At 38.5% G+C, this 25,782-nt stretch overlaps 1 protein-coding gene across 4 annotated transcripts in view; it reads right to left on the bottom strand.

Annotated features, from left to right (window-relative positions):
• Window positions 1-25,782, bottom strand: part of LOC149172188 (actin-related protein 8-like) — a 593,626-nt gene that overhangs the window by 156,854 nt on the left and 410,990 nt on the right. For all 4 annotated transcript variants that reach the window (XM_089424239.1, XM_089424240.1, XM_089424242.1 and 1 more), the window contains one exon: window positions 25,580-25,728. In XM_089424239.1, the coding sequence (XP_089280365.1) occupies window positions 25,580-25,728 (149 nt within the window). The remainder of the gene's footprint in view (window positions 1-25,579; window positions 25,729-25,782) is intronic.

The following is a 25,782-nucleotide window of genomic DNA, read 5'->3' as shown; positions in this document are numbered from 1 at the left end:
AAAATAAATACAAGTACATTATCAACACATACAAATCATAACTGAAAGAAACAAGCACACATGTGACCCGTTGTTTTTGGACTAACGTCTCCGGAAAAACCCAATCCGGGAAAACCGATGTAGCTATTCAGAGGGTTTTATTATTATGCAGTTTCAGATTACAACCAGGGTGCCAAAAATGGCTCACCCAACAGAGAATTCCCTCGGCAGTAGTACCTCTCAGTGGGCGACAAATATTCCGGCTAAATCACCAGATAAACGATCCCACAGCAACAATACAACTTCTGCTTCTTTGCGTCACCCTGATAGGGACTACGTCACCCTATCCAACTCTCCAACTCTAATCTGCCCCATGAAATCTCCCAACACTGCCTCTAGGGTTTGCGTTAGCCTATCTGGCCCAGCGTCAACCTCTCAGGGCTCTGTGTAAGCCTTTGGAGCCTCTGCATCTCACACGCTAACCCTACTCAGGCTCTGCGCAACTCTGGTTGGCTCTGCGTGGCCTCTAGCTAGCTCTGCGTCCCTCTCCCGGCTTTGTACTGATCCTCTTGGTACTAATTCTGCCTCTCTGCTATGTATTCACTGCCCCTCAGTTCCAACTTAGATCACTCACTCAATTTCCTCAGCAAACCCTGCCCCATAAAATTGAGTTCTTGATCTCTCTTGGTCTGTTCTCCAGCTGACCCTCAAGCCTTCTTTTATACTTTTCTTGTTGGTCCATCAACGACCGAGATTAAATCTCTAATCAACGGCTAAGAATAGATTTGGCTTGATCCATGACTTTTAGACCATTTTAACTCAATTTTATATTCATACCTATTAATATTTTATTTTTCCTAAGTTTAGACTTAGGAACTCCATTAAAAATATTAATTATTTTAATATCTCCCAAACTAGTTAGAATCTGCCCAAACCATTTATGAGTCTTGGAGATCTTGTGTGCTTTAGCCTCTCCACCAATTTTCATAGGTATATCACACCCGATGCTACCCCAAATCAACATGAACTTCGCATCCCGTCTTACTACAATCTTCCTGATTTTAGGAATGTAGATTTTGTATGCCTTCGAGGTCTCACTATATGCTACGAGGTACCCCATTTCTGCAGTCTGATCCAGTTTAATATGCTTCTCGTCTGGAATGTGACAATATGCCACACTTCCGAATATTCTGAGATGACTGACTTCCAGCTTCTTTCCTGTGAAGACACCTTCAGGTGTTTTCTTCCCCAAAGCTCTGTGAGAAGTTATATTCTGAATATACACTACTGTGTTACAAGCTTCTGCCCATAAGAATCTACGCAAATCCTGATCATACAACATAGCCTTTGTCGCCCAACAATAATTCTATTCTTACTCTCTGCTACTCCATTCTGCTCCGGATTATATGGAGATGTCCATTCTCTTTTGATGCCCTATTTTGCGCAAAAATATGTGAAGTCTTTGTCTGTATATTCTCCACCATTATCTGAACACAATACCTTTACCGTTTTCCCTGTCATGTTCTCAATGAGAGCCTTAAATTCTCTGAACCGATCAAAGACCTCATCCTTGGTCTTTAAAAAATAGATCTAGGTTTTCCTAGAGTGATCATCAATAAAGGTAACGAAGTATTTGCCACTACTAAGTGTTGAAATTTCTAAGTCTATCCGTTAGAAATTTTATCTGTATTCTTTTGGTTTATTTCTCCTACTTGTTAATTACGAACAAGTTATTTAAACATATAAACATCGAAATAAACACAACACAGTCTCAACCATCTACAAATCAACAACATAAAGAAATAGCAAACACACAAGTGACACCATTATTTTTTGGACAACTCGTCCCTGGAAAAACCTAATGCAGGAAAATGGTGCAACAATTATGAGGGTTTATTTTACTATGCAGTCTATCCTTGAGTACAACTGGGTGCCAAACTGGCTCACCCGATAGAGAAAAATAACCAGTAGTAATACCTCTCTATTCAGAAGTAGATATTCAGAAAATTTGCCCCACGAAACCCTCTCCAGCACAATTGAAGCACTGTGTCAGTCCTCCTGGCCTTTGTGTCAGCCTCAAACCCCTCTACGTCAGCCCTCTGAGGCACTGCACAATCTCTACAGCCTTCTGCATCACTCTTACTACCCTCTGCTGGATGACGCAAGCCCTCTGGCCTTTGCGCTGTCCCAGCTAGCCTCTGTGTGGCTTGCTCTGGCTTCTGCATCTGCCTCTTTGCCTCTGCGCTAGTCTCTTGGCACTATCTCTGCCTCTCTGTCCAGTACTCAGTGCCCCTCGCTGCAAACTGATCACTAATTTGACTTTACTTAGCAAACCTCGCTCTAGTAAATCGAATGACTGATCACTCTGGTGTGTTCTCCAACTGAACCTCAAGCCTCCTCTTATACTTTTCCTGTTGGTCCTTCAACAGCGAAGATTACATCTCTAATCAACGACTCAGAATAGATTTTGCTTGATACATGCCTTTTGGAACCTTCTAACCCAATTTTATATTAGTAACCATTAATATTTTATTTTTCCTAAGTTTAGAATTAGGAACTCTATTAAAAATATTAATTATTTTATTATCTCCTAAACCGGGTAGAATCTGCCCAAACCATTTATGGACCTTGGAGATCTCATGTGCTTTAGCCTCTCCACCAATTTTCATGGCTAGAGCACATCTGATGCTATCCCAAATCAACACTAAGTGCTCTTGTGGACATTGGACCACAAATATCTTAGTATATGAATCCCAATACACCTTATGCTCTGTTTTTACTCCTGGGAAAAGTTGCTTTAGTGTACTAGTACGCATCCTCTGCATATATCATCATGCTCAGTACTAAGAACTGGAACTCCTGTAACAGTTTCTCTGAGCATCCTCAGTGTTCCATGGTGTAAGTGTCCCATTCGCCTGTGCCATAGCTCATTCAGTTCCTTTTTACCCTTAAGATTGCTGCCTATTAGTTCCATTGGAGATTCAAGCTGCAACCTATACAATCTGTTGCTCTAAGCTCCAATTTGTCTCTTCTTCTTCCATTTTGAATGTTTGACATATACTTTCTTTCTAATGAAGTATAAATCCATCATATCCCTTGCCCTTTAACTGAGACATTGAAATCAGATTCATTAGTCGCTCGGATTTTCGTTCCTGCTTCCGTCAGGAATGCTACGGTGCCTCTCCCTACTGGAGTACACTTTGTTATGTTTCCCATAGTAATGTGGAAGTCGATTTGCTCTTCTTGATAGCTCGAAAAATATTCTCATACTCCAGTCATATGGGTTGAAGCCCCACTATCAACGTACCAAACATCTGCTGATGCTGAACTTTCCAAGGATGCGAATTCTTCTAATCTAGAAGATAATCTAGAGAAATCTTGATTTTCCATCATTATTTGTGCTATTTTCCTATCTGACGCTTTTCTGCTCTAGCAACTGCTATAAAATATCTGTGTCCTAGCCTGAAGATCTTCTCTGCAAGGAAAAAATATGCTGCTCCCTTCTGCCTCTGGTAAGCTTCGATCTGGAGATTGGATTTCTCTATTGACTCACTCAGAGAAATCGATATCTCCTCAAAATTTCGTCCTCCTTGGCCTTCGAATTACACTACCTCTATAGTGATTTCAAAATTCTTTTCCTCTCTGCTTCTAAGCTCTTCTACTTATGATTCGTGCTCTGATACCACGTGGAAATTTCTAGATAGAAATCCAACTACAGTGACTGATATTATTTCTTCTACTTATTAATTCATAAATAAGTTATTCACGGTGTTTCTACGACAAATATCGAAATAAATTCTACTACAACCTTCACAATTAAAATACTACAGAAAATAAATGGAAGGAAAAATACTAGCACAAGTACAATCACAATGACAATTATTTTTGGACAATTGTCCTCAAAAAACCCAATGTGGGAAAACCGGTGCAGTGGATGAGGGTTTCTTTATTAATCTTCAGCAAAAATCTCATGTACAAGATACAACCAACAGAATAGAAAAGAAATCTTTGTGAGAAATTTACTAACAGTTCTTTCACACTTCCCGGCAAGATTCTGATCCAGGAGAGGACCTGTTTCCCCCTCTGTTTCTCACTATGTCAGCTTCTGTGTGAGGACTGCGCAGTCCCAACGTCAGCCTCAACGCTATCCCTCTACGTCACAGCTTTTGCAGTGCCTCTTCTTTGCTCTGTGTCTTCTTCTCTTGCACTCCCGACTGATGCTACTACCCTCTCTCTCCTACACACCTGCAACTCTCTCTGAATCGATTTCCTCTTGCTGAACTTCGACCAGTGAGAAAATCGATTTTAATCGGGTAACTGAGTATCTGCCTAGTGTGTTTTCCAAATGCCCATTGAAGTCCTTCCTATAATCCTCCAGTTGAGAACCAACAACCCAGATTAGATTCTAATCAATGGCTCAGATCATTTGGACTCGATCTCTGTCTTCTTCTAGAAGTTTCACCCACAGTTTAGAATAATACCCTTTAATTATTTTCATTCCCTAAGTTTAGACTTAGGCCTCCATTAAAAATAATTAATTATTTTAATAAAACTGTCTTCGGGTGGAATTTCTGAAAATGATTTCTAGGTATTGTAGAATACGTGTGTCTAAGCCTCCCTGCAAATTTTGTGACTTAGAGCACATCTGATGCTACTAGAAATAAACACTCTCTCAATCTCACACCCCGGCTTCCAGCTACAAAAATAGATCATTCCAGCTAATTTTAGGACCTCCTTAAGGTTGTGCACTGCCTCTACATCAGTGTATGTTGCCTCTGCATGGCCCTGCATCACCCTCTTCTGGCTCTGCACTTCCTCTCCTAGATCTCTCTCTGCCTCTGTCGAGTATTCCCGGATCAGGAATCTCCAACCAGAACTATCCTTGCTCCTCACTGCAAAAGCTCACTTCGAATTTCTCACTGAGAGCTACTCTGCTTTAGAAATTCGATCCTCTAAACTCTACTCGATGTGTTCTCCAAGTGCCCCTCAAGCCTCTTCTTATATCTTTATGTTGGACAACCAATAACCCAAATTAACTTCTAATCAATGGCTTAGATCATTTTGGCTTGATCCTTGTCTTCTTCTAGAAGTTTCACCCACAATTAGATTAATACCCTTTAATTATTTTAATTTTCTAAGTTTAGACTTAGGGTCTTGTTGACCACTGGAGTGGCACCTGATGATTATACGAAGACTCCATGCCCAAGGATGATCCAGAGGACACTTGTACCATCAGATATCGCCAGTCAACATAGTTTTTTAACTCTGCTTCTATCTTTTCATCATCTTTCTTGTACCCAGATTCCACACCCTACGAGGAATTGTAACAAGTGATACTAGTAATGATGAGTTTTGAGTCGGTAACAGACCTAGGATATTGGGACTCGATCAACAAACGAGTACACCTTGGAATGTTTTTTTATCTGGTTAATTATCCATTCTTTTTCAGAGGCGGATAATTTTTTAGGTTTTTTCACTCATGTTTTACCCCAAAGTCAGGGTGACGGTTTGAAGGTTGAGCCCCTAACACATCTTAGTGTCTAGAGTCGATGTATATTACCATACTAGATCACACAAAAAAAATCGTAAAATTTAATTAGGTCTAGGTAGTCATTATTTAATTTTTTAGATTTTCCCCAGGTCAAAAATTGCAAATAAAACTGTATTTAAATTGTAATAAGTGTAGTTCAGAGAAGTTGTATGGGGTATGAGTAATCAAAATTACATCTCTCACCCTCAACTTTCTACTATGACACATTTTGAGGGGTTAATAATGTGTTTTGGACCCTCAAAACTCACTTTTCCTAAGTTTAGTGGGAAATCTGACAATTAATTAAGCCAGAAATTAAATAAATGGAGAAAAATAAATATCCACACATGCTAAATGTTGTGGAAATGAGGTGGAAAATTATGGGGGAGTTAAAGTAAAGTCCCAAAGTGATGTGGATTCCTAAAATCAAGGAAAGGACATGTGCTCAAATAAAATCGAATTTCTGGCATTAAATGAAAAAGTTGCTTGGAAATTCGAATTTGTGAAGTTAATGCATATTTGGGAGGATTTGAGAGGATTTGGGAGAATATTTGGTGGAGATTTTTGTGTAAAATTGTCCCCACATGGGTTACCACCCATATACACTTGTCATTCCACCATAAAATTCGAATTTGGCACATAAGGGAAGAAGAAAATGATGTCCACTTTGCCAGAATTCGATTTTTATACTTGGCATTGGAGCTCCATTCCACAAATTGGAATTTCTCTTTAGAATTGTCACCTCATGCCACTTGTTTAATCACTTCTACATTGAGATTGGCTCCAATGCCATTTGTCATTGTCATTCTTCATTGGGATTTGCTCCCAACTCTTTATATAATAGAGCCATGGGCTCTCACATTTTATAATATTGTTAGTAGCTATTGTGCTTGCGGAAGAGCTACTGCCTTGTACACTTTCAGAAATATCAATAAAGACTTTGGGGTTTCATTCATAAGGTGTTGCTCCTTTTAGAATGCGATGAATTGCTAAGCATTGGTATAATTCCTTTAACTCATGCTTTGATCTAATTTGCTTCCATATGCTCTTATAGATTTGTTAATGTAGAGCTATCTTGCATTGACATTTGATTTAGAAGTACACTCTAGGTATAGAATGCTCTAGTTGGTTTTAAATAAATCTCTAGAGTTTCTTATCATTGTTTATAGCTAAATCTATATGGAACTAATTCTTGATTGAAGTTTTGTAGAGGGAACATCTTATTGGGATTACAGAATCAAGCATGAGGGGAAGTCTTTGGAGAGACCAACCCACTCTTGATACATTCTTAAAGGAGCTCTCATTTGTTTTTGAATCTTCATAGTCTTATCATACAAAGTGGTTTTGCAGGGATTTCGGCCTAGAACTTGTAAATTTAATTCTCTTTTAAAAAAACATTGTACTTCATTTCTTTCATTTGCTATCTAAGAGCTTGAAGATGGCTAAACAAAGACAAGAGTTTACTCTCACTCTTTAGCTTAGCCTTTTGTAAATTATAATTGTACATATACATGTTATCTTGTTGATTTTTCCATTAATACTTAAACTTATTTTGCAGCCATTGTTTGGATTGTTTGCTAACTATTGTGTGACAAATTTTGAAGAGCAACTTCTCGCAACATCTAACAATTGTTTACAGGACCTTTGGCAAGTGTTGGGGGGTTCGATTTCCAAGGATGTCGTGAGCCCTTTCGAGGCTTATTTTCGCCAAGTCCAGTTCACTAGAGGGCTGTCCATTTTCCTCTTTAAGCGGTGGGTATTTGGAGGAAACTCACACCTTGTTTCCCTTGCATAAGTTTTGTGAGATCTTGTCAGTACTTTCTCAAGAAAAGAGGTCTAGTGTCCAAGTTTCAAGCAATTATTGTGAGGACTCTCCTCAAAGTATAGTTGAGAACTTTGAAGGGCCCTCATCTCATTGTAATATTAATGAAAGATCTAACTTGCTTGTGTAAGCTTGGGATTTCTCCCATGGTATCCTATCTCCCCATTTAGAGGGACGCTTCTCTTAGGTGGATTGACATTTGCATGGTTTAAGCTTCCATACTTCATTCACTTACATGCATTCTTTAATTGGGAACTAACACAACCTCGCTATCACATTTCATTAAGTTAAAGTTTGTTACAATTTCATCTGAGCTTTGCATTTTCTTTCTCATTGTTGCTTAGAGCTACAAGCTTACACTTTACTTTGGGCAATTTATCATTTACATGCAAGCATTTTATATTCTTAACAAACTTTGATTCGTTTCCATTTACCTTGGTAAATTGTTTCATGAGCACTTGAATACATGCTTCAATTTTATGCTACATTGTTATCTTTAATATTGGAGCAATTTATTGTCATTGACTATTTGAAACAAATTTTACTTTCAAGCAAATTACTTGTATCATTTTAATTCATTGATGAAACACATGCAACACTTGTAAGCTAATTTTATTCCTCCAATTGAAGTTATAATTGCAACTTATGTTGAACACTATTTCATTTTCAAGCATTGCAAATCAATCGCTTTGAAGCATTTGCATGTATCATTATTTTAATTTGTGAAATTAACACAATTTGTATTTCATCCAGGCATTTTAGTGTAGGAAGGCCCCAAGTCTCATTAAAATTTTACTTCCAACATGAGTTGGTTGAAGTAGGCATCTTAGGGATCTTCTACTCTTCTATTGACTCCTCACTGTGAGATTCATATCATTGGGCGAGGTGAGGTCTGAGGATTGAAGAGTTAAATTGTAATCTTGTTGTAGAGCTAATTAATAAAATTAACCAAGAGCACTTTTCATTACATTTACTTTATTTGTCTCTTGATGGTTTGAGTTTTCATATGCAAAGTCTATTCCAAAAGCAAGTATTGTGATTATTTCAAACAAGTGTTTTCTTTTCATGTTTCAAGTCTAATTGCATATTGATGTCTCGGTTTAGCACTTCCTTTCTTTTACATTTCCAAGTTAATTACTAATTTTTGGGTTTTGGCAAGATATGTTTCACATATTTTGATTTATAAAGTTGATTATCTCAAAAACATTTTGTATCTTACATATTGTGTGCTAACAGTTCTTATTTACATTTCAGGGTTACTTTGTTTTCTCTTTTGAGAGCATTTCATTTTACTTTGAGCAAATATATCTTTAAATTGTTGAGAAAATTCCTTATAAGGCACTAGTTTTATGGTTTTTAATCATATTAATGATTGGCACTGTTATTTCAAGTTGCTCACTTCATATTTGCCCATAAATCCTTAAAAGTAATCCATTTTCACTATAACACTCTCCTAGAAACTCACATCTTTTAACTTAACTTTTCATTAGGGACCACCCCCTTTAGCTAACCTAGGAGATAGCTCAAATGGAGAGAGTCGGAATTAGTGTGACAACCTCTTCTCTGAGTTCCTTGCCACCAACCACACTTTGTGGAGTTGAAAGCTTTTTCTCACTGACTTGTAGGTAGGTGTAGGCGATAGGGTCAACGGGTCCCATTAAAAGTAATTAATTATTTTAATAAAACTGCATCTAGGTGGAATTTCCCAAAACGATTTATGGGTATTGGAGAATGCATGTGTCTAAGCCTCCCTGTAAATTATGAGACTTAGAGCACATTTAATGCCACCAGAAATCAACACTCCCTCTTAGCAAGAAATGTGATCTAGAAATGCACCCTATTAAATCATCACTCTCTTCTGTAAAATCTCCTTCTGCGCTATTGATGTTTGACATCCTGTCCACCAACTACTGCGCAAATGCTGCATTTGTACTGCCGCTGACCTTGCCACTATCAACATTGCATCCGTACTGCAACTCCCTCTCAATTTTGCATCCGTGTTGCTGTTGGCACTGCCACTACCAATACTGCATCTGCACTTCAACCTTCTCCAACTGTTGTTGCTACTGCATCAGCAACGGAAAAGCATCCCAAATTACTGAATTGTTGTTCAGTATGATGCATCTCGTTGTTGGAGTTTTGAATGTTGCTAGTCACTATGCTAACCCTCTAAAGCCTCTGTGCCGCTGCTAACCTCTGCTCTGTGCTAACTGCACTGTTGCCAACTCTGCTCTGCTCAATCTCTGGCACTCCTAGCCACTGCAACTGTCACTCCGACACTCTTCTGCACCAACTGACATTGGTCCATCCTGCTACTTCTAATCTGGGCTCCCATAACAAGGAATTGATCAGAGTGTTGGACTCCTCAAGAATCCTACCCATATGCAGTCCTTTCGAATTACAAATCTAAATCACTCCACCTCCCTCCTGGAGGTATCTGGGCCACTGTTGATAATATCAGCGATATATTGACGATATTTGAAAATATCGCGATATTTTCGACAGAACGATATATTGCCGAGAAAATATCGCGATATTTTTTGTTTTGAAAATATCGGCAAAATATCGCAATATTTTGAAAATATCAGCAAAATATCAACTATGTTTGAAAATTTGAAAACATTATTTTTTATGCTTGTCGATATTTTGCCAATATTTTCGCCAATATTGCCGATAAGATATTTTTCTCGCCGATATTTTGCTGATACTGATATTTTCAACACTGATCTGCGCAGTCATGGCAAAATCCTCCTCCTCGATCTTCTAGGGTGTGGCCTTCAGATCATGCTTATCATCTTTGTCCTTCTTTATGAGAGGACACTATGTTGCGTAGTGACCGAATTCACCACACCTGAAGCATTTAATTTTCGAGACGTCCTTCTTCTTTCTCCATTGCTCCTGCTGCCCCTTAGATGCGAGTGTTGCATTATCTTCCTCCTCCTTAGGCTTCGACCCATTACTGTTGCTCCCGTCAAGTTTACACTTGACCAAATCTCTCCTCAACTCTTCCTTCTTAAGAGCTGCCCACATTCCATCTCAGTCTAGCAAAATTGCCACTCCTCAGAAACTAAATTCAGGGCCAGTCTTACCATCTCAAAAGCTTGAGGTGTTGACCCCACAGCTGTCAGCTCATCTTGGGTCTCTTGAAGCTTAGTGAGGAACGGATCAATGCATTCCCCCTTCTGCATCTGCATGGATCTCATCTGATCCCTGATATAGCGTTGACAAAGCATCCCACATCTCCTTGGCAGTGTCTCTGCCAATGATGTGATAGACTATATGATCCTTCACTCCGTCAAGGATCATTCACTTTGTCTTCGTCATTTCTCCCTTGTACTTCTTAAACAAATTTGGATCCGTGGGCTCAAATACCACGTTGTCGACGTAGATCTTGAGAAAATTCTCATCCAAAAGGCACAACATCATTGGCTACCAGACCACATAGTTGGACGCACCATCTAACCGATCTCGATCTCTCTACCCACTGGCTGCCATTTCTGCCACTTGAAAAAGTCGAATGACCTCCTCTCTCCTGCTACTGCTCAGCAAATGAGAATTTGAATTCCTCGACCTCCTCAATCCTACTGCTCCTCAGCAAATGAGAATTTGAATTCCCTGGCTAGGAATTCTCTAAGGAAGAAATTCCCTCAAGTGTCTCTTCTTCCCTCTGACGTCTTTCTGCCCGACAACTGCCTATAGAAAACTGCGTCACACTAGAGACCCCACTTCACTGAAGCTACTGCTACGCTGTTCCCTCTCCCGCTTGTTGACCCTGCCGCCTACACCTATCTACAAGTCAGTGAGAAAAGCCTTCAACCCCACAAGTTGTGGTTGGTCGCAGAGAACTAAGAGAAGGAGCTATCACATTAAATCCCCTTTCTCCATTTAAGTTATCTCCTAGGTTAGCTATGGGGGGTGCTCCCTAATATGGAAAACTAAGTTAAAAGTGATACGAGGTTCTAGGAGGAAAGTTAATTTGGATTACTTGTCAAAAATAACTTGTTTCCAAGAATTACGCAAGCATATAAATACGCAAATTTCAATGATATATTCAAAGTATAGACCAGTGCATTCAAGTAAATAACAATAGCTTGCTCAAAAAATGAAATCAAGATACAATGATATACAATTCAAATGTTAGACCAGAATAAGCATATGAACACCAATTGCAACTATAAAGGAAATAGTACTTTGGAAGAAAATGCCCCAGATAACCAGATCCATCAATTACTCATGAGCATAATGATCATCAACGCAATAACATGAAACAAAACTACACCAATGATCAATATTTTAAGTACAAGAAAATTAAATTGTTGCAAAAGTAAAAGACTCACAATACTTGCATCATAAATGCTTCTTGAAATGAAAAGAATGATATTTGCAAATGAAACTCAAAACACATCAATACAGCAAAATGGGAAATTGCAAGTAAAGTAAAATGATGATGTAAATGTGCTCTTGGTTGATTTTATTAGTTAAACTCTAAAAGCAAGATTTCAATTAAACCGCAATCCTTAGACCTCACCTCGCCCGAAAATTAGGATCTCATAGTGAGGATTCAATAGAGGTGAAGGGTCTCTAAATGTTTATACAACTAAATTAAGTTGGAGGTTAATTTTGAATGAGGCTTTGGAAGCTTGTAAAATGCAACTAATTTAATATGCCTACTATGTCATGCAAGTAAATTTGCAAAAGTCAAATAAATGATGAAAATTTCCTTAAACACAAGATTGCATACACATATAGGATTTGTGAAAAATATTTGCTTTGCCTTATGATAGTTTTGTGATTTACCTAAACGAAAATAAAACTTGAGAGATGCCTTGCATGTAAGTAAAAAACAATGCTTGTGATTAAGTGAACTCAAAATTGATTTACTTTGCAAAAGAAATGGACTTGAATCTGGAATATGAAATTAAAATGACTTATAGAAAATTAAGTTAATGAGCATGTGAAGAGTAGATTGTTCAAAGTAAAGTGCTTGTAGCTCAAATCAACATAAAAATAGAGAATGTAAAACCTTAAGTTGAACTGTAGCAAACTTATTTGAACAAAATAAAAATGTTATGAGTGAGGTTATGTAGCTTTTAAGCATGCAATTAAAATGGAAAACGAGAAGATGCAAAAGTTGATTCACCCAAATGTTTCTCTCCCTATATAGAGAGAAGGGGTGCCATGGGTAAAACCCAAGCTCCCTCAAGAAAAATAGATCTTTCATTAGTTTTTTACAATGAGTAGAAGACCCCTTAATGGGCTGCCCAAAAGATGGAAGAGACAATTACGAAATAGGAGTCTATAGGAACCAAGATTTCCTTCCAAGAAGTGGCAACCACAATGGCCAAGAAACAACTCTTGATATCTGAAAATTACAAGTGCACAAAGGCCCACGAACAAAGCTAATTTGCTGCTACTTAAGATTGCTCATGGCCTCCCTAAAGTTGATCTTCAAGTGCTCTTGGGGTCCTACAACAAATAGTTAGAGTTTCAAACTTTAGCTTCCTCAATCCTGTCAACACAAAAGGTGAGCATAGTCCATAAATAGATCTGAATTTTCTGCAAAACCCACACTCAAACTTAGTGTAAAACAAAGAGGAAAGTTAACAAATATAATCTACAAATATTCTACAAAATTTAGACTAAGGAATTGGAGCAAAACTCCAATTCTTGCCTAATTTTCAACATGCTCTTCAATAGCGAAATAAAATCGTTATTAGCACAAGAAATTGAGACAAATGATTTTAATTGAAATTGGATTTTGAAACACAAGCTAAAAGCCAAGGATCCCTGCAACACAAAATCGTAAGATGAGGCCTTGGGAGATGACAAATGCGGGTTCTTCAATGAACTTGCTCAAGAGTGGGATGATTCCTCCAAGAATTTTCCCTCACACTTGAGGCTTGATCCAAGAGATGTCTCTATACAACTTCGAATAAATATTAGATCCACATGGGTTAAAAGAAATACAATGATAAAGAGATCTTAGAGATTTATTGGAAAATCAACTAAAACTTTATTTAGTGCAAACTCTCAAAAACAAAATGCCAATGTGAGATCGTTGCACATTAACAAATCTCTCAAAGCATAATGGAAACTAATGAACACAATAACATAAGTAGAATATGAAACGCAATGATCAAGATATTACCTTGCTTAAGAAGAACAACACCTCATATGTGAAACCCCAAAGTTTTTTATTGCAATAGAACATAATTGTACATGAGAGCAATGATTCCCCAAGCACAATAGTTCATTTTCAATTGATACAAATGAGAGCTCAAGACTCTATTATATAAAACTATGGGAGCCAATCCCAATGTAAAAGTGATTAAACAAGTAGCATAAGGTGACAATCCTAAAGATAAATTTGAATTTGTTGAATGGAGGTCTAATGCCAAGTGTAAAAATCGAATTTTGGCAAGTGAGACATCATTTTCTTTTTCCCTTATGTGCCACATTCGAATTTTATGATGGAATGAGAAGTGTATATGGGTGGTAACCCATATGGGGACAATTTCCACAAAATATTCTCCAAAATCCTCCCAAATGTGCATTAACTTCACAAATTCAAATTTCCAAGTAAGCAACTTTCTCATTTAATGCCAGAGATTCGATTTTATTTGAGCACATGTTCTTTCCTTGATTTTAGGAGTCCACATCACCTTGGGACTTCACTTTAACTCCTCCATAATTTTCCATCTCATTTCCACAAGATTTAGCATGCGTGGATATTTAATTTTTCTCCATTTATTTAATTTTTGGCTTAATTAATGCCAGATTTCCCACTAAACTTAGGAAAAGTGGCTTTTAAGGATTCGAAACACATTTTTAACCCCTCAAAGTTGTTGATTTGGGGTAGCATCAGATGTTCTCTAGCCACGAAAATTGGTGGGGAGGCTAAGCACATGAGATCTTCAAGACCTAGAAATGGTTTAGGCATAATCTAACCAGTTTGGGAGATATTAAAAAAATTAATATTTTTAATGGAGTTCCTAAGTCTAAACTTAGGAAAAATAAAATATTAATGGGTATTAATATAAAATTGGGTTAGAATGGTTCAAAAGTCATGGATCAAGCCAAATCTAATCTTAGCTGTTGATTAGAGATTTAATCTCGACCGTTGATGGACCAACGAGAAAAGTATAAGAGGAGGCTTGAGGGTCAGTTGGAGAACACATCAAAAGAGATCAAGAACTCGATTTTCTGGGGTAGGGTTTGCTGAGGAAATTGAGTGAGTGATTGGAGTTGCAACTGAAGGGCAGTGAATACATCGCAGAGAGGCAGAGTTAGTACCGGGAGGATCAGCGCAAAAGCTGGGAGAGGTTGACACAGTGCTAGCTAGAGGCCACGTAGAGGTAGCTAGGAGCTGCGCAGAGCCAAAGAGGGCCAACATGTGAGACATAGAGGCTCCAGAGGCTGACGCAGAGCCTAGAGAGGTTGACGCTGGGCCAAAGAGGCTGACGCTGGGCCAGAGAGGTTGATGCTAGGCCAGAGAGGTTGACGCAGGGCTTAGAGGCAGCGTTGGTTGATTTTTTGTGGAACAGACTGGAAGCAGGAGAGCCGGATAGGGTGACACAGTCACTATCATAGTGATGCAAAGCAACATAAGCTCCATTGTTGTTGTGGGATCGTTCATCCGGTGACTTAGCCGAAATATCTGTCTCCAACTGAGAGGTACTACATTCTCTGTTGGGTGATCCATTTCTGGCACCCAGGTTGTATTCTAAAACTGCATAATAATAAAGCCCTCTGAATAGCTGCACCAGTTTTCCCGCATTGGGTTTTTTTGGGGACATTAGTCCAAAAACAATGGTGTCACTTGTGTGCTTGTTTTTCCTTCGGTTGATGATCTGTATGTGTTGATATTGTACTTGTATTTATTTTCAGTATTTACATGGTAAATAACATGTTAAGTAATTGAAAAAGTAGGAAGAAATAAATCAGATAGTACAGGAAGAATTTCTAACGGGTTAAACTTAGAAATTCCAACATGGTATCGGATCCAGGTTGCAAATCACAGGATAATTGAAGGCATCAGCTGAGCAGAGCAGTAGGAACAGAAACAACTGTCCCGAGTGACAAAAGTTGTTCCTCGCAAAGCAGCAAGGAAGGGGTGATGCAAAGGGCCTACGTCATCAGTTCGAGCCAGGAGGAGGATCAGCGCTGAGGCAGAGAGGAGCAGACCTGACCTATGCAGTGCCTGGTCATATTTCTCAGTCAAGAAGGATCAACGCTGTCGCCGGGAAGTGTAGATTTTGCCAGTGCCGGGATTGCGCAAAGCCTAGAGGCTTAGACCTTCAAATTGTTGAGACGTAGGAGGCTGTGGATAAGTTGCGGAGCGAAGCTGGTGGGGTACTATGGTCAGAACAATACCTAACAGGGCAAGACCAAGGAGGAGGGAGTTGTTGTCGATGATTTCTAGCCAAGAAATCCGAATCAATGGTGCAGTTGCACAAATGATCGGAGTGGGGCATCTCGACATTGGCAGAGGGGTTTCTAGGAGGGAAATCGAGGCTCAGAGAGAGTTAAACCGAGAACTTCCAAATGGGAAGTTGAGAGACTCGAAATAGGAGCAGAAAAATGGCAGTGAATGGGCTGAGAGATCAGGATAAACTAAACGGAGCTTCCAACTTCGTAGTCTAGAAATCCAGGATCTTGTCCATTGTAGACAGGTATCGCATCAAGCACTTCGCCTTGAAAACGATAGTGATCCTAGTTGATCCGGATGAAAATGAGTAGTACGAAGAAGCAATGGCCAGGGCTAAGTGCATCATCCTTGACGAGGTCAAGGATCATGTGGTACCACATATTGCCAAGAAGGGTACGACAAATGAGATGTGGGATGCCCTAAAGAAGTTGTATCAGCATACTTCCATGCAGACGAAGATGCTACTAGAAAGTCAACTGCGATCATACCAGATGCAGAGGGGAGAGCAGATAGATATCTTCCTTGGGTGATTGACAGAGATCCGGGACCAACATTGAACGCACTGAGGACCGCACTGAACACAGTGAGGACCACACTAAACGCAGTCTCAGAGGACTGGGAGGTATTTGTCTAGAGCTTACTGGGCAGGTCAAACCTTCTGGATTGGGAGGAACTGTGGGAAACTCTTCGTCAAGAAGAGATCAGACGGCTGACCAAGGCAGGGAGTAGTAGTAAGGGGGTCAGAATGAAGAAGGAGGAAGAGGAGGATGCTGCTCTAGCATCTATGGGAAAGAAGGAGAAACTGAAGAAGAAGGACCTCTCCAAGGTCAAGTGCTTCCACTGTGGGGAACTAGATCACTATGCGAACTAGTGTCCAAGGAAGAAGAGCAAGGGAGAGGCTTCTGAGGCCAAGGCAGCACCAGCGAGGGCAGAGAAAGAAGTGGAGACAGATGACGATTGTGTCATGAGTGCTCATGCGCCACTTGAGAGGAAGTGGGGAGACATCGAGCTGTAGTTAGACAGACTACAGACGATGAGGGGCATGATCTTGAGGTACCCAACCTCTTGAATTATACTTTGCTACGGGAGCCCTGAAGAGAAGTAGCAGGACTGGCGGATGTCAGTAGAGACAAATGCGGATGGAGTGACAGAGGGTGCTACAGTGCAAAAGTCCCGGCACAACGTGAGGCAACAATGCGAGATGCATGGAGTTGTTGCAAGATTGCATAGGTCAGTAGAGGGAGCACTTGTCAACGATAGAGGGAGCTTCAGCATTGAGAGTGTTTCTAGCTTGATAGAGATGTTAGAGTTGGGAGGATTAGTTACTTACTTCTCAGTAACTGAGTTGCAATGCAGCGGTTAGCAGTGGCAGTGCTATGGGCAGCACGATGCAGCATGATGAGAGGGGATGCAACAGTGGTAGTGGCAGGGCCATGGGTAGCAGTACAAGATGCAACAGTGCAGTGGATGTTGGGCGGGGAGGCGTAGCATTAGCACAGGGACCGATGCTAGATGATTAGGGTGATACTCAATGAGTATTACTAGAGCACAATCCTCGCTAAGAGGGAGTGTTGATTTGGGGTAGCATCGGATGTGCTCTAGCCACGAAAATTGGTGGAGAGGCTAAATCACATGAGATCTCCAAGACCCAGAAATGGTTTGGGCAAAATCTAACCAGTTTGGGAAATATTAAAATAATTAATATTTTTAATGGAGTTCCTAAGTCTAAACTTGGAAGAAATAAAATATTAATGGGTATTAATATAAAACTGGGTTAGAATGGTCCAAAAGTCATGGATCAAGCCAAATCTAATCTTAGCCGTTGACTAGAGGTTTAATCTCGGCCGTTGATGGACCAACAAGAAAAGTATAAGAGGAGGCTTGAGGGTCAGTTGGAGGACACATCGAAAGAGATCAAGAACTTGATTTTCTAGGGTAGGGTTTGTTGAGGAAATTGAGTGAGTGATCGGAGTTGCAGCTGAGGGGCAGTGAATACATAGCAGAGAGGCAGAGTTAGTACTGGGAGGATCAGGCCACGCAGAGCTAGCCAGAGGCCACGCAGAGGCATGCAGGAGCTACTCAGAGCCAGAGAGGGCCAATGTGTGAGACGCAGAGGCTCCAGAGGCTGATGCAGAGCCTAGAGAGGCTGATGCTGGGCCAGAGAGGCTGACACAGGGCCTAGAGGCAGCGCTGGGAGATTTTTCGTGGGACAGACGTGGAGAGTCGGATAGGGTGACACAGTGCCTATCAGAGTGATGCAGAGCAGCAGAAGTTCCATTGTTGTTGTGGGATCGTTCATCCGGTGATTTAGCCGGAATATCTATCTCTGACTAAGAGGTACTACTGCCGAGGGAATTCTCTATTGGGTGCTCCATTTCTGGCACCCAAGTTGTATTCTGAAACTGCATAATAACAAAACCCTCTGAATAGCTACACTGGTTTTCCCGCATTGGGTTTTTCTGGGGACATTAGTCCAAAAACAACGGTGTCACTTGTGTGCTTGTTTTTCCTTCAGTTGATGATCTGTATGTGTTGATATTGTACTTGTATTTATTTTCAGTATTTGCATGGTAAATAACTTGTTAAGTAATTGAACAAGTAGGAAGAAATAAATCAGATAGTAGGGAAGAATTTCTAACGGGTTAAACTTAGAAATTCCAACAAAAGTGTGTCATAGTAGAAAGTCGAGGGTGAGAGGTGCAAATTTCATTACTCATACCCCATACAACTTCTCTAGACATCACTTCTTACATTACAAATACAATTTTTATTGCAATTTTTGTAGTGCAAAAAATCTAAAGAATTAAAAAATGACTACTTAGACCTAACCAAATTCCAATTTTTTTTTTGTGTGATCTAGTATGGTAATGTATATTATCTCTAGACACTAAGATGTGTTAGCCACTCAACCTTCAACCCATCACCCCGGCTTTGGGGTAAAAAGTGAGTGCAAAAACTCAGAAAATTATCCGCTCTGAAAAAGAAGGGATAATTAATTAGATAAAAAAACGCTCCAAGGTGTACTCGTTTTCTAATCGAGTCCCAATATCCTAGGCCTGTTACATACTCAAAACTCATTATTACTAGTACCACCTATTACAATTCCCTATAGTGTGTGGAATCTGGGTACAAGACAGATGATGAGAAAATAGAAGTAGAGTTAAAAAATTGTTGACTAATGATATTTGATGCTACAAGTGTCCTCTGGATCATCCTTGGGCATGGAGTCTTCATATAATCATCAGGTGCCCTTAAACCCTCACGACTAGGACAAGATAGGCCTCTTAGGTTAGCGTTTAAGGCAAATGACCTAAAAAATGTGATATATGGCTCCCAAACAAATGTGAGACACCTACAAACACAAAGAATTAGCCCTAAAACCAATTTTAGTGATAAATGAGGTATCCAAATGTATGCGGCTAGGCCTAGCAACCTTCAAATTCCTTAAGGCTTCCCTTGATGAAGAAAATGAATGAATTTGAGCCACAAAAGTTCATCCAAACCATGAAAATTTGATCTGCCAAACCTTTAGATAATGAACACTTGAAAAAACCCCAGTTTCTACAACAAATAAACCCTCTAGGGTTAGCGGATCCAAGGTGTTGGGATTTGGAAACCTAGGTCTTGTAGATATGGGTGTCTAGGCTCTGGATCCACTCTCAAAATTTGAACGACTTCCTTCTCTTGGCTAGACGACCCTTCCAAAGGCTGAATACTACCCAAACCCTAGTCGTCTAGGCTAGGTGAGGGCTAGGATCCTCACACTTCAAATTTCTCTTTGAAACTTTGATCCTTTGGCACCTGCAAGTCAAATAAATAGAACCAAGCCCAAGATCTAGAAGAAATTCAAAATAAAACCCCAAATAATTATATACAAAATAGCAAATAATTACAAGGTTAGAAAATAATTTACAAAATTATTCACAAATTATTTACACTATTCACAATTAAATTCAAGCTCTAATTAGTAAATAAATCCTTTTATCCCAAGAAGAAATTGAAAATAGACAAGTGAAATAGTTTTTATTTAATGTACTAGCCAAAACCCTGCACCACAAATCGTTAGATAAGCTCAGAGTCCAAACAAGGTGTGGTCACCTCAAAGTCCATGTACTTGGGGCTTTCCCAAGGGCTGAATCAACTGAAGATCTCTACACACTCGAAAATATAGATTATTAGTTCCAAAGGGGTTCGATTCACACAAGAAAACTAGAGATCTAGAGATACCTGCTAGATTTGCCAGGTTCAATGTGTTTACTCTAGCCCAATACCTAAAGCAAGATACCTGTGCTAATAGATAATCCAACCACTGGCTATGAAACAATAATCTTCAATAATGAACACAATTAGAGCATTAAAATTATTCAACACATACCATGAATCATCAAGAGAGAGACACCTTGAATTGAAACCCCAAAGACTTTTTATTAATGCAGAAAAATATTCCAACAAAGCTTAGCTTAGTACAAATTTTTTTGTCATGTCAAGTGATGAGCAAAGTGCTTCCTTATATAGATAATGAGAGGGATCAACCCCTCCAAGTGGGAAATAACAGCGAATAGCCCGATCCATGGCTTGATCCTCGTCTAAAAAATTCAGACCCTTGATTAGTTGGCACAAATCTCCAAAATAATTTGATCTTCATTGTTCAATATGTTGGAGGGGTCAAACTTTGACTTTTGGACCATGGAGGACTTCAAAAAAATAGAATTATTATTTCTCGTGTGAAATAATTATTTGCTTGGTCCAAAAATTTTGATTTGTTGGGAAATAGTCTTATCTAGCCCAACAAATTTACGGACTAGTCCATCTTGCCTTGGAAATGAGGATTTTTAATTTTGACTTGAATTTTTTCCCTTGAAAATAGCCTCAATAATTTTTTGAATAATTTTTCCACTTTGCGGGTAATTAACTTTTCCCTTCATCTTATGTTTTGACAATTTCTGGCTAACTCTGTTTTTATTTTTGCCAGAAATTTAATTAATAGACTCAAGAGGGGATTACATATTTTTCCACCCTCTAAGTGTATCTAAAAACTATTTTGGTAATGGTGTTCTAATTATGAGGAACCACTCACCAAAAATATTCCCAGACACACTTTTACATCAGAAAGATAATACAATAATCAACCCATAGAAGGGGAAATTTACAATAGACACAGACCCCTTAAGACTCAACCAAATTTTGTGACACAAGATGCATGATCTAGTATGATAAAATACATTGACTCGATAACACCAAGACTCACCCAAGATCTTGTCAATGAGTTCCACCCTAGTTTTGGGGTATATTTGAGAGAAAAACCCTGCCAATTAATCATGTTTAGAAACACAAGTAATTGGGGAGGTTAAAAAACTCCCTAGAGTGAAACCGTTTGAGAAGAATCATAGGCTTACCTAGGTGTTGTTACATGGCTTAATAGTCATACTAGAATCATTTTTACAATACAAAAATAGAATTTGGGATTATAATGATGAAAATGTGAAAAAAAAAATTACCACTTCTATACTTTGCTTCTTGGAACTGTTGACATGTACGTGGTCAACAAGTCCAATTGATTGAAGTGATCCATTTGCAAACAAAAGAACAAAGTGGGGTTTTGCCCTACTTTTTCCTCTCCACGTAACTTGTCGCCCTTGAGTGGCTCAACTTATCTTTGTGTAATTTTAATTATTAAAGAGATTATTAGATTATAAGTATAATAACACTTTGAATCAAGAAAAGAAATAGAAACCATCCCACACAATGAAAAATAAAATGTTGAACAAGGGTTTGCAAAATTGAAGCTCTTTTATTAGATGCAACTTATCTCATATGAAAACAACTATTACAAGAGGGGACGCTATCCTTTTATAAAACATTTTTAATGGCTAGATATTGACTAGTTCGACTCAAATAATTATTTTTACTAGTCATCCACAGGTTGGAGACTTAGTATTTTTTCCATAAAATTTTACATTAGAAGGAATAATTTGACCATAGAGGGGTTGACTTAGCTCACAATGTCTAATTTAGTCCATAATTCCCTTTGCTAATGGCCCAAAATGGTCAACAACAAAGAATAGTAGACTTAAGTAGCTCAAAATCCCAATCATGGGCCATGAAGAAGTTTGACTTGGTCCTTGAATAGTTCGACTTGACTAGGGAGTTGACTTGGTCCTTTGGAAGCTAGGAAACATTTTGAGGATCGAAATTTATATTAAAGTGTAGAAATCTTGATGAATATTATTAATCCATAATATGCAAACTGTAAAATGTTTGACGACATTTTTGTGAAAATATTCAAGTTTCTAATGTTTTTATTATAATATCTATAAAATTTTGGCGACCTTTAAGGTAAAATATTTTTATTCTATAAAATTTGGGCAAATCATTCTTAGGAGAAAAGGGAAATTAGCGAATCATTTTTTGGAAGAAGCATGTAAAATTAGCCCATCTGCGAAATTTAGCCCCTAAAATTTCCTTCTTTGGAAGAGAATTTTTCTTTGTAATAACTACTTTCTTGGTCCATGAAGTAACTTCTCAGTCGATCAAATCTCCAACGACTAGTTAGACCACCCAATGACTTGTTGACTTCTCCAAAGACTAGCTTGACTTTGACTTTTATTTCTTTACTAACTTGATTTGGCCACTTGCTCACTGGATCTCCAATGCCTTTGACCTTTTGACAATTTTGGCACCTGGGTATACCTAAACTAGCCACGATCTAAACTAAGTCTCTCTTAGAATCTTCATATCTTGTCTAGCGTTGTCACATCATTTGCCCCTGTGGTGGTTCCATAATGCCTTGAGGAATTTGGGAAAAGTAACACTTGGGTCTTGTTCCTCTGTTTTTGTTGATTCTTTTGGACATAATGCATGCATCATTCTACACAAGATTGACCCTATTTTGCCACCTGAAAATCTATTTGACCTATTGACCAAGTTTAACCAAGTCATAACTAGCCACTACCTTCTCTAGTCAGAAAAAAGCAATGTGGCATGGACTCCTCTCATCAAATTGAACTATCTGAAACAAGTTGACTTTTTGACCATCAGGACCACTTCGCATTGGGAATTGTGAGTTGCCTTGGGAAATGTGAAAATCTATCAATATGAGATTGTCATGCATGAGAGTTGTTTGAGAGAAACTACACCAAAGTCAAGGCTACCTACAGACTCTATAGACTCTAACCATGTGGTAAGACATAGGTGCACCTTGACATGGGTAGGACTAGCTCATACACACATGATCACCCCTACAAAAGCAAGCTCCCATAAAACGATTAGTCCTCAAGAAGGCTCATCGAAGCACCTTTGATCTTATTCAGGATGAAAGGCACTTGAAATGAACTATAAGGGACCATCCATGGTCCAATCAAGACAACAAGACACAAACAATAAGAACAAGACACAATCTTGGGACACCTCATAGGCTCATACAATACCTTACATGGTTGTTGCAATGATTTTGACTTGTGAACTTGGGTTTACAATGGCGGTTATATATACTGCAAAGCTTTTGTATGTACCCTTGCTGACATGTAGGGTAACAACCCCCACTAAGAAAAATAAACAACCTATTAGTTTAAAAAACCAGGCTTTTATATTAGATTATTAGCAATTAAAAATGACAATAAGAGGGTGGATAAAAAATTAAAATCAAGCTTGTTGTCCCATCATAAAAAATCCTTACATAGTTTTATGGGCATGAAAATCATGGGAAAATGACAAAAAAGGAAGGAAAATGTAGGCAAGCAAGCATGCATAAATCTATGTCAAAACAACATTAGCATGATGGGATTTAAATACATACCTATGAATGAAAGATTAACACCAGTTGGAAGATGAAATTGAACCCTTGCTCCACTAAAAATTCCTCGATGGTGATGATGATGGTTGTTTATCTATTTCCACAATCATTGATGATGACCACAATCCCTCTCCCATAGCTAAGAAACACAATTGAGGAGAAAAACAAAATCAGTTAAAACTCTGCAAGTTTTTCCAGCTCGATGATCTTATGGTCGTGGAACGAAATTTAGAGGTAAATCGCAATATTTCAAAAACCTCACAAATTTTAGTTTAAAGATTCACGATTTTTTCAATTCAATTTTTCAGCTGCCCAAAAAGTTTGTGATTTTTTGGGACATTGGCAAAAAAATTGCCAATGTTATCAACACTTTTTTGAAGGGCCTTTGGAAGCTGGAAGGTGCACCAACACCTCATTATATCCTTTTATTTGTGGAGGATGGTCATCTTTTCAGGGTTTGAGCCCCTAAATTGTGTACTTGAGGCATTAGAAGCCCTGTTTTATATTAATTTAATTAATTTGTAGAGAGGGCCTTCTACCTCTCCTTAGACTAAAATAAGTGATCTTATCTTAGAAACTATCATTTTATTGCAATAATGAGATGAATTTTTCTCCTATAAATATAGGGAGATCTCATCTCATTTTCTCATGGGGTTTTGGGGGAGAGATCCCATAGCTAGTCTGAAATTTTCTATGATTTTCTCTTGTAATATTTGACTATGGATATTTCAAGCTGAGTAAATTGTCTCGGAGAGGATATTATGCTTGGAGGGAATTTTCTCTTGGCTTGATGAAGTGATTTTATGGTGATTTGTGCAACTTTATTATGAGTAATCTTCTTTATTTTACAATTTTTGTAGAAGTAGAGTTTCACTAAAATTTTCATCCTAATGTATTGAATCTTTTATGGCTCTAACATCTTTTTTTGCAAAATCTTCAACACGTATCCATCAAGGAAACTTAGTATAGCAATCCTTGACCTTAAATCTCCATTTGCTTGAAAAACGCTAGGGTTTTGATTGAGAGGATTCTCTCTCTCTCTTAACTTGCTTCAATCAAGTTTTCAACCATAGACTTCTTGTCTGACTCCATATGCTCAGAAATTCATTGATAAGCCAAGTCACTGATCCTTTATTCTCCACCACTTTACACCTTTTTGTAAATCATAAAAGTAATGTTTTACTAGGGTTCCACTGTCTTGAGAAATCTTGTAGTTATGATGTTTGGGGATATTCCCTTTGAACTCTAACCTTGACTACTCTAAGAATCTAGTAATCCTATCTCCCACCTAAACCCTAATTGATTAGTCGATTTGATTAGTGGCAAGTGAAGTAGAAGCACTGGAGAGATTTTGAAATGGTGTGACCAGGCTATTAGATCCCTTAAAGATCTACAGGAAGAACCCCCCTTGAGTTAGAGGAGAGTTGGCCAAAAGCGAGAAGAAGGTTGGTGAGGTGATAGTGGCCTCCTCTAAGGTGTAGTGGGTCTTGCACTTGAGCTTTTGGACTTCATCTCTAGACATGTGAGATTTTGTTGTAATTGTCTCCATGAGAGAATTTATTAGGTACAATTCAAGCCTGTTTGGAGGGCTTCCTAATCCATTTGAGAACGTGTTTGTTCTTAAATTTTGAAACTGTCTATTAAAACAAGGGTTTAAAGTTTAAACACAAAAGTATGGTCATCTCTAGATTTTATCTAGTAGAAGAAATGTGTGACACTGATGAGAGCTTACACTTAGTTCTGCCTCACTGATGGGTGAAACAAAAGAGAACAATCAATTGGAGAACAAGCTGCATGAAATTGTATGTTGTTCATTCTTTATCCTGTGAGTTGAATGTCTCTGTAGAAATATATGCACTTTGGCACTATCTTTAAGTGCTGAATAGAACCTTTTCAAACAAAAATTATTTGCAAGAACAAATAATAAACAGGGATGGCGTGCAAATAAAAGACTTAGCTTTGTATATTTAGTCAACTTGATTCTCAAGTTTTAAAAATAAGGTGAAAGAAATCAAGCAAGATTATTACACTCCACCAAGCTCAGGCTGGAAAAGGATCTCTCCTGTTTGGAAACGCTCGTGTGACAGAGTAAAAACTCCTTCATCCCCAACCGTAAAGGATGCTTCTACATTTTTGGACAGTTCTGCATGATAGTCTTCTGCTACGTAACACAAATTCTGCAAGTTTTGACCATTTGCAAATCATAATTGAGTCAGTATAAAAAGGTTGAG

Source organism: Pinus tabuliformis, chromosome 4_2 (genome assembly GCF_031772625.1).
Source record: "Pinus tabuliformis cultivar Carrire ecotype Pingquan chromosome 4_2, CPIR1, whole genome shotgun sequence".
NCBI classification, from domain to species: Eukaryota; Viridiplantae; Streptophyta; class Pinopsida; order Pinales; family Pinaceae; genus Pinus; species Pinus tabuliformis.
Note: the sequence above shows the minus strand (reverse complement) of the source record. Positions and strands in the feature narration are given on the sequence as shown.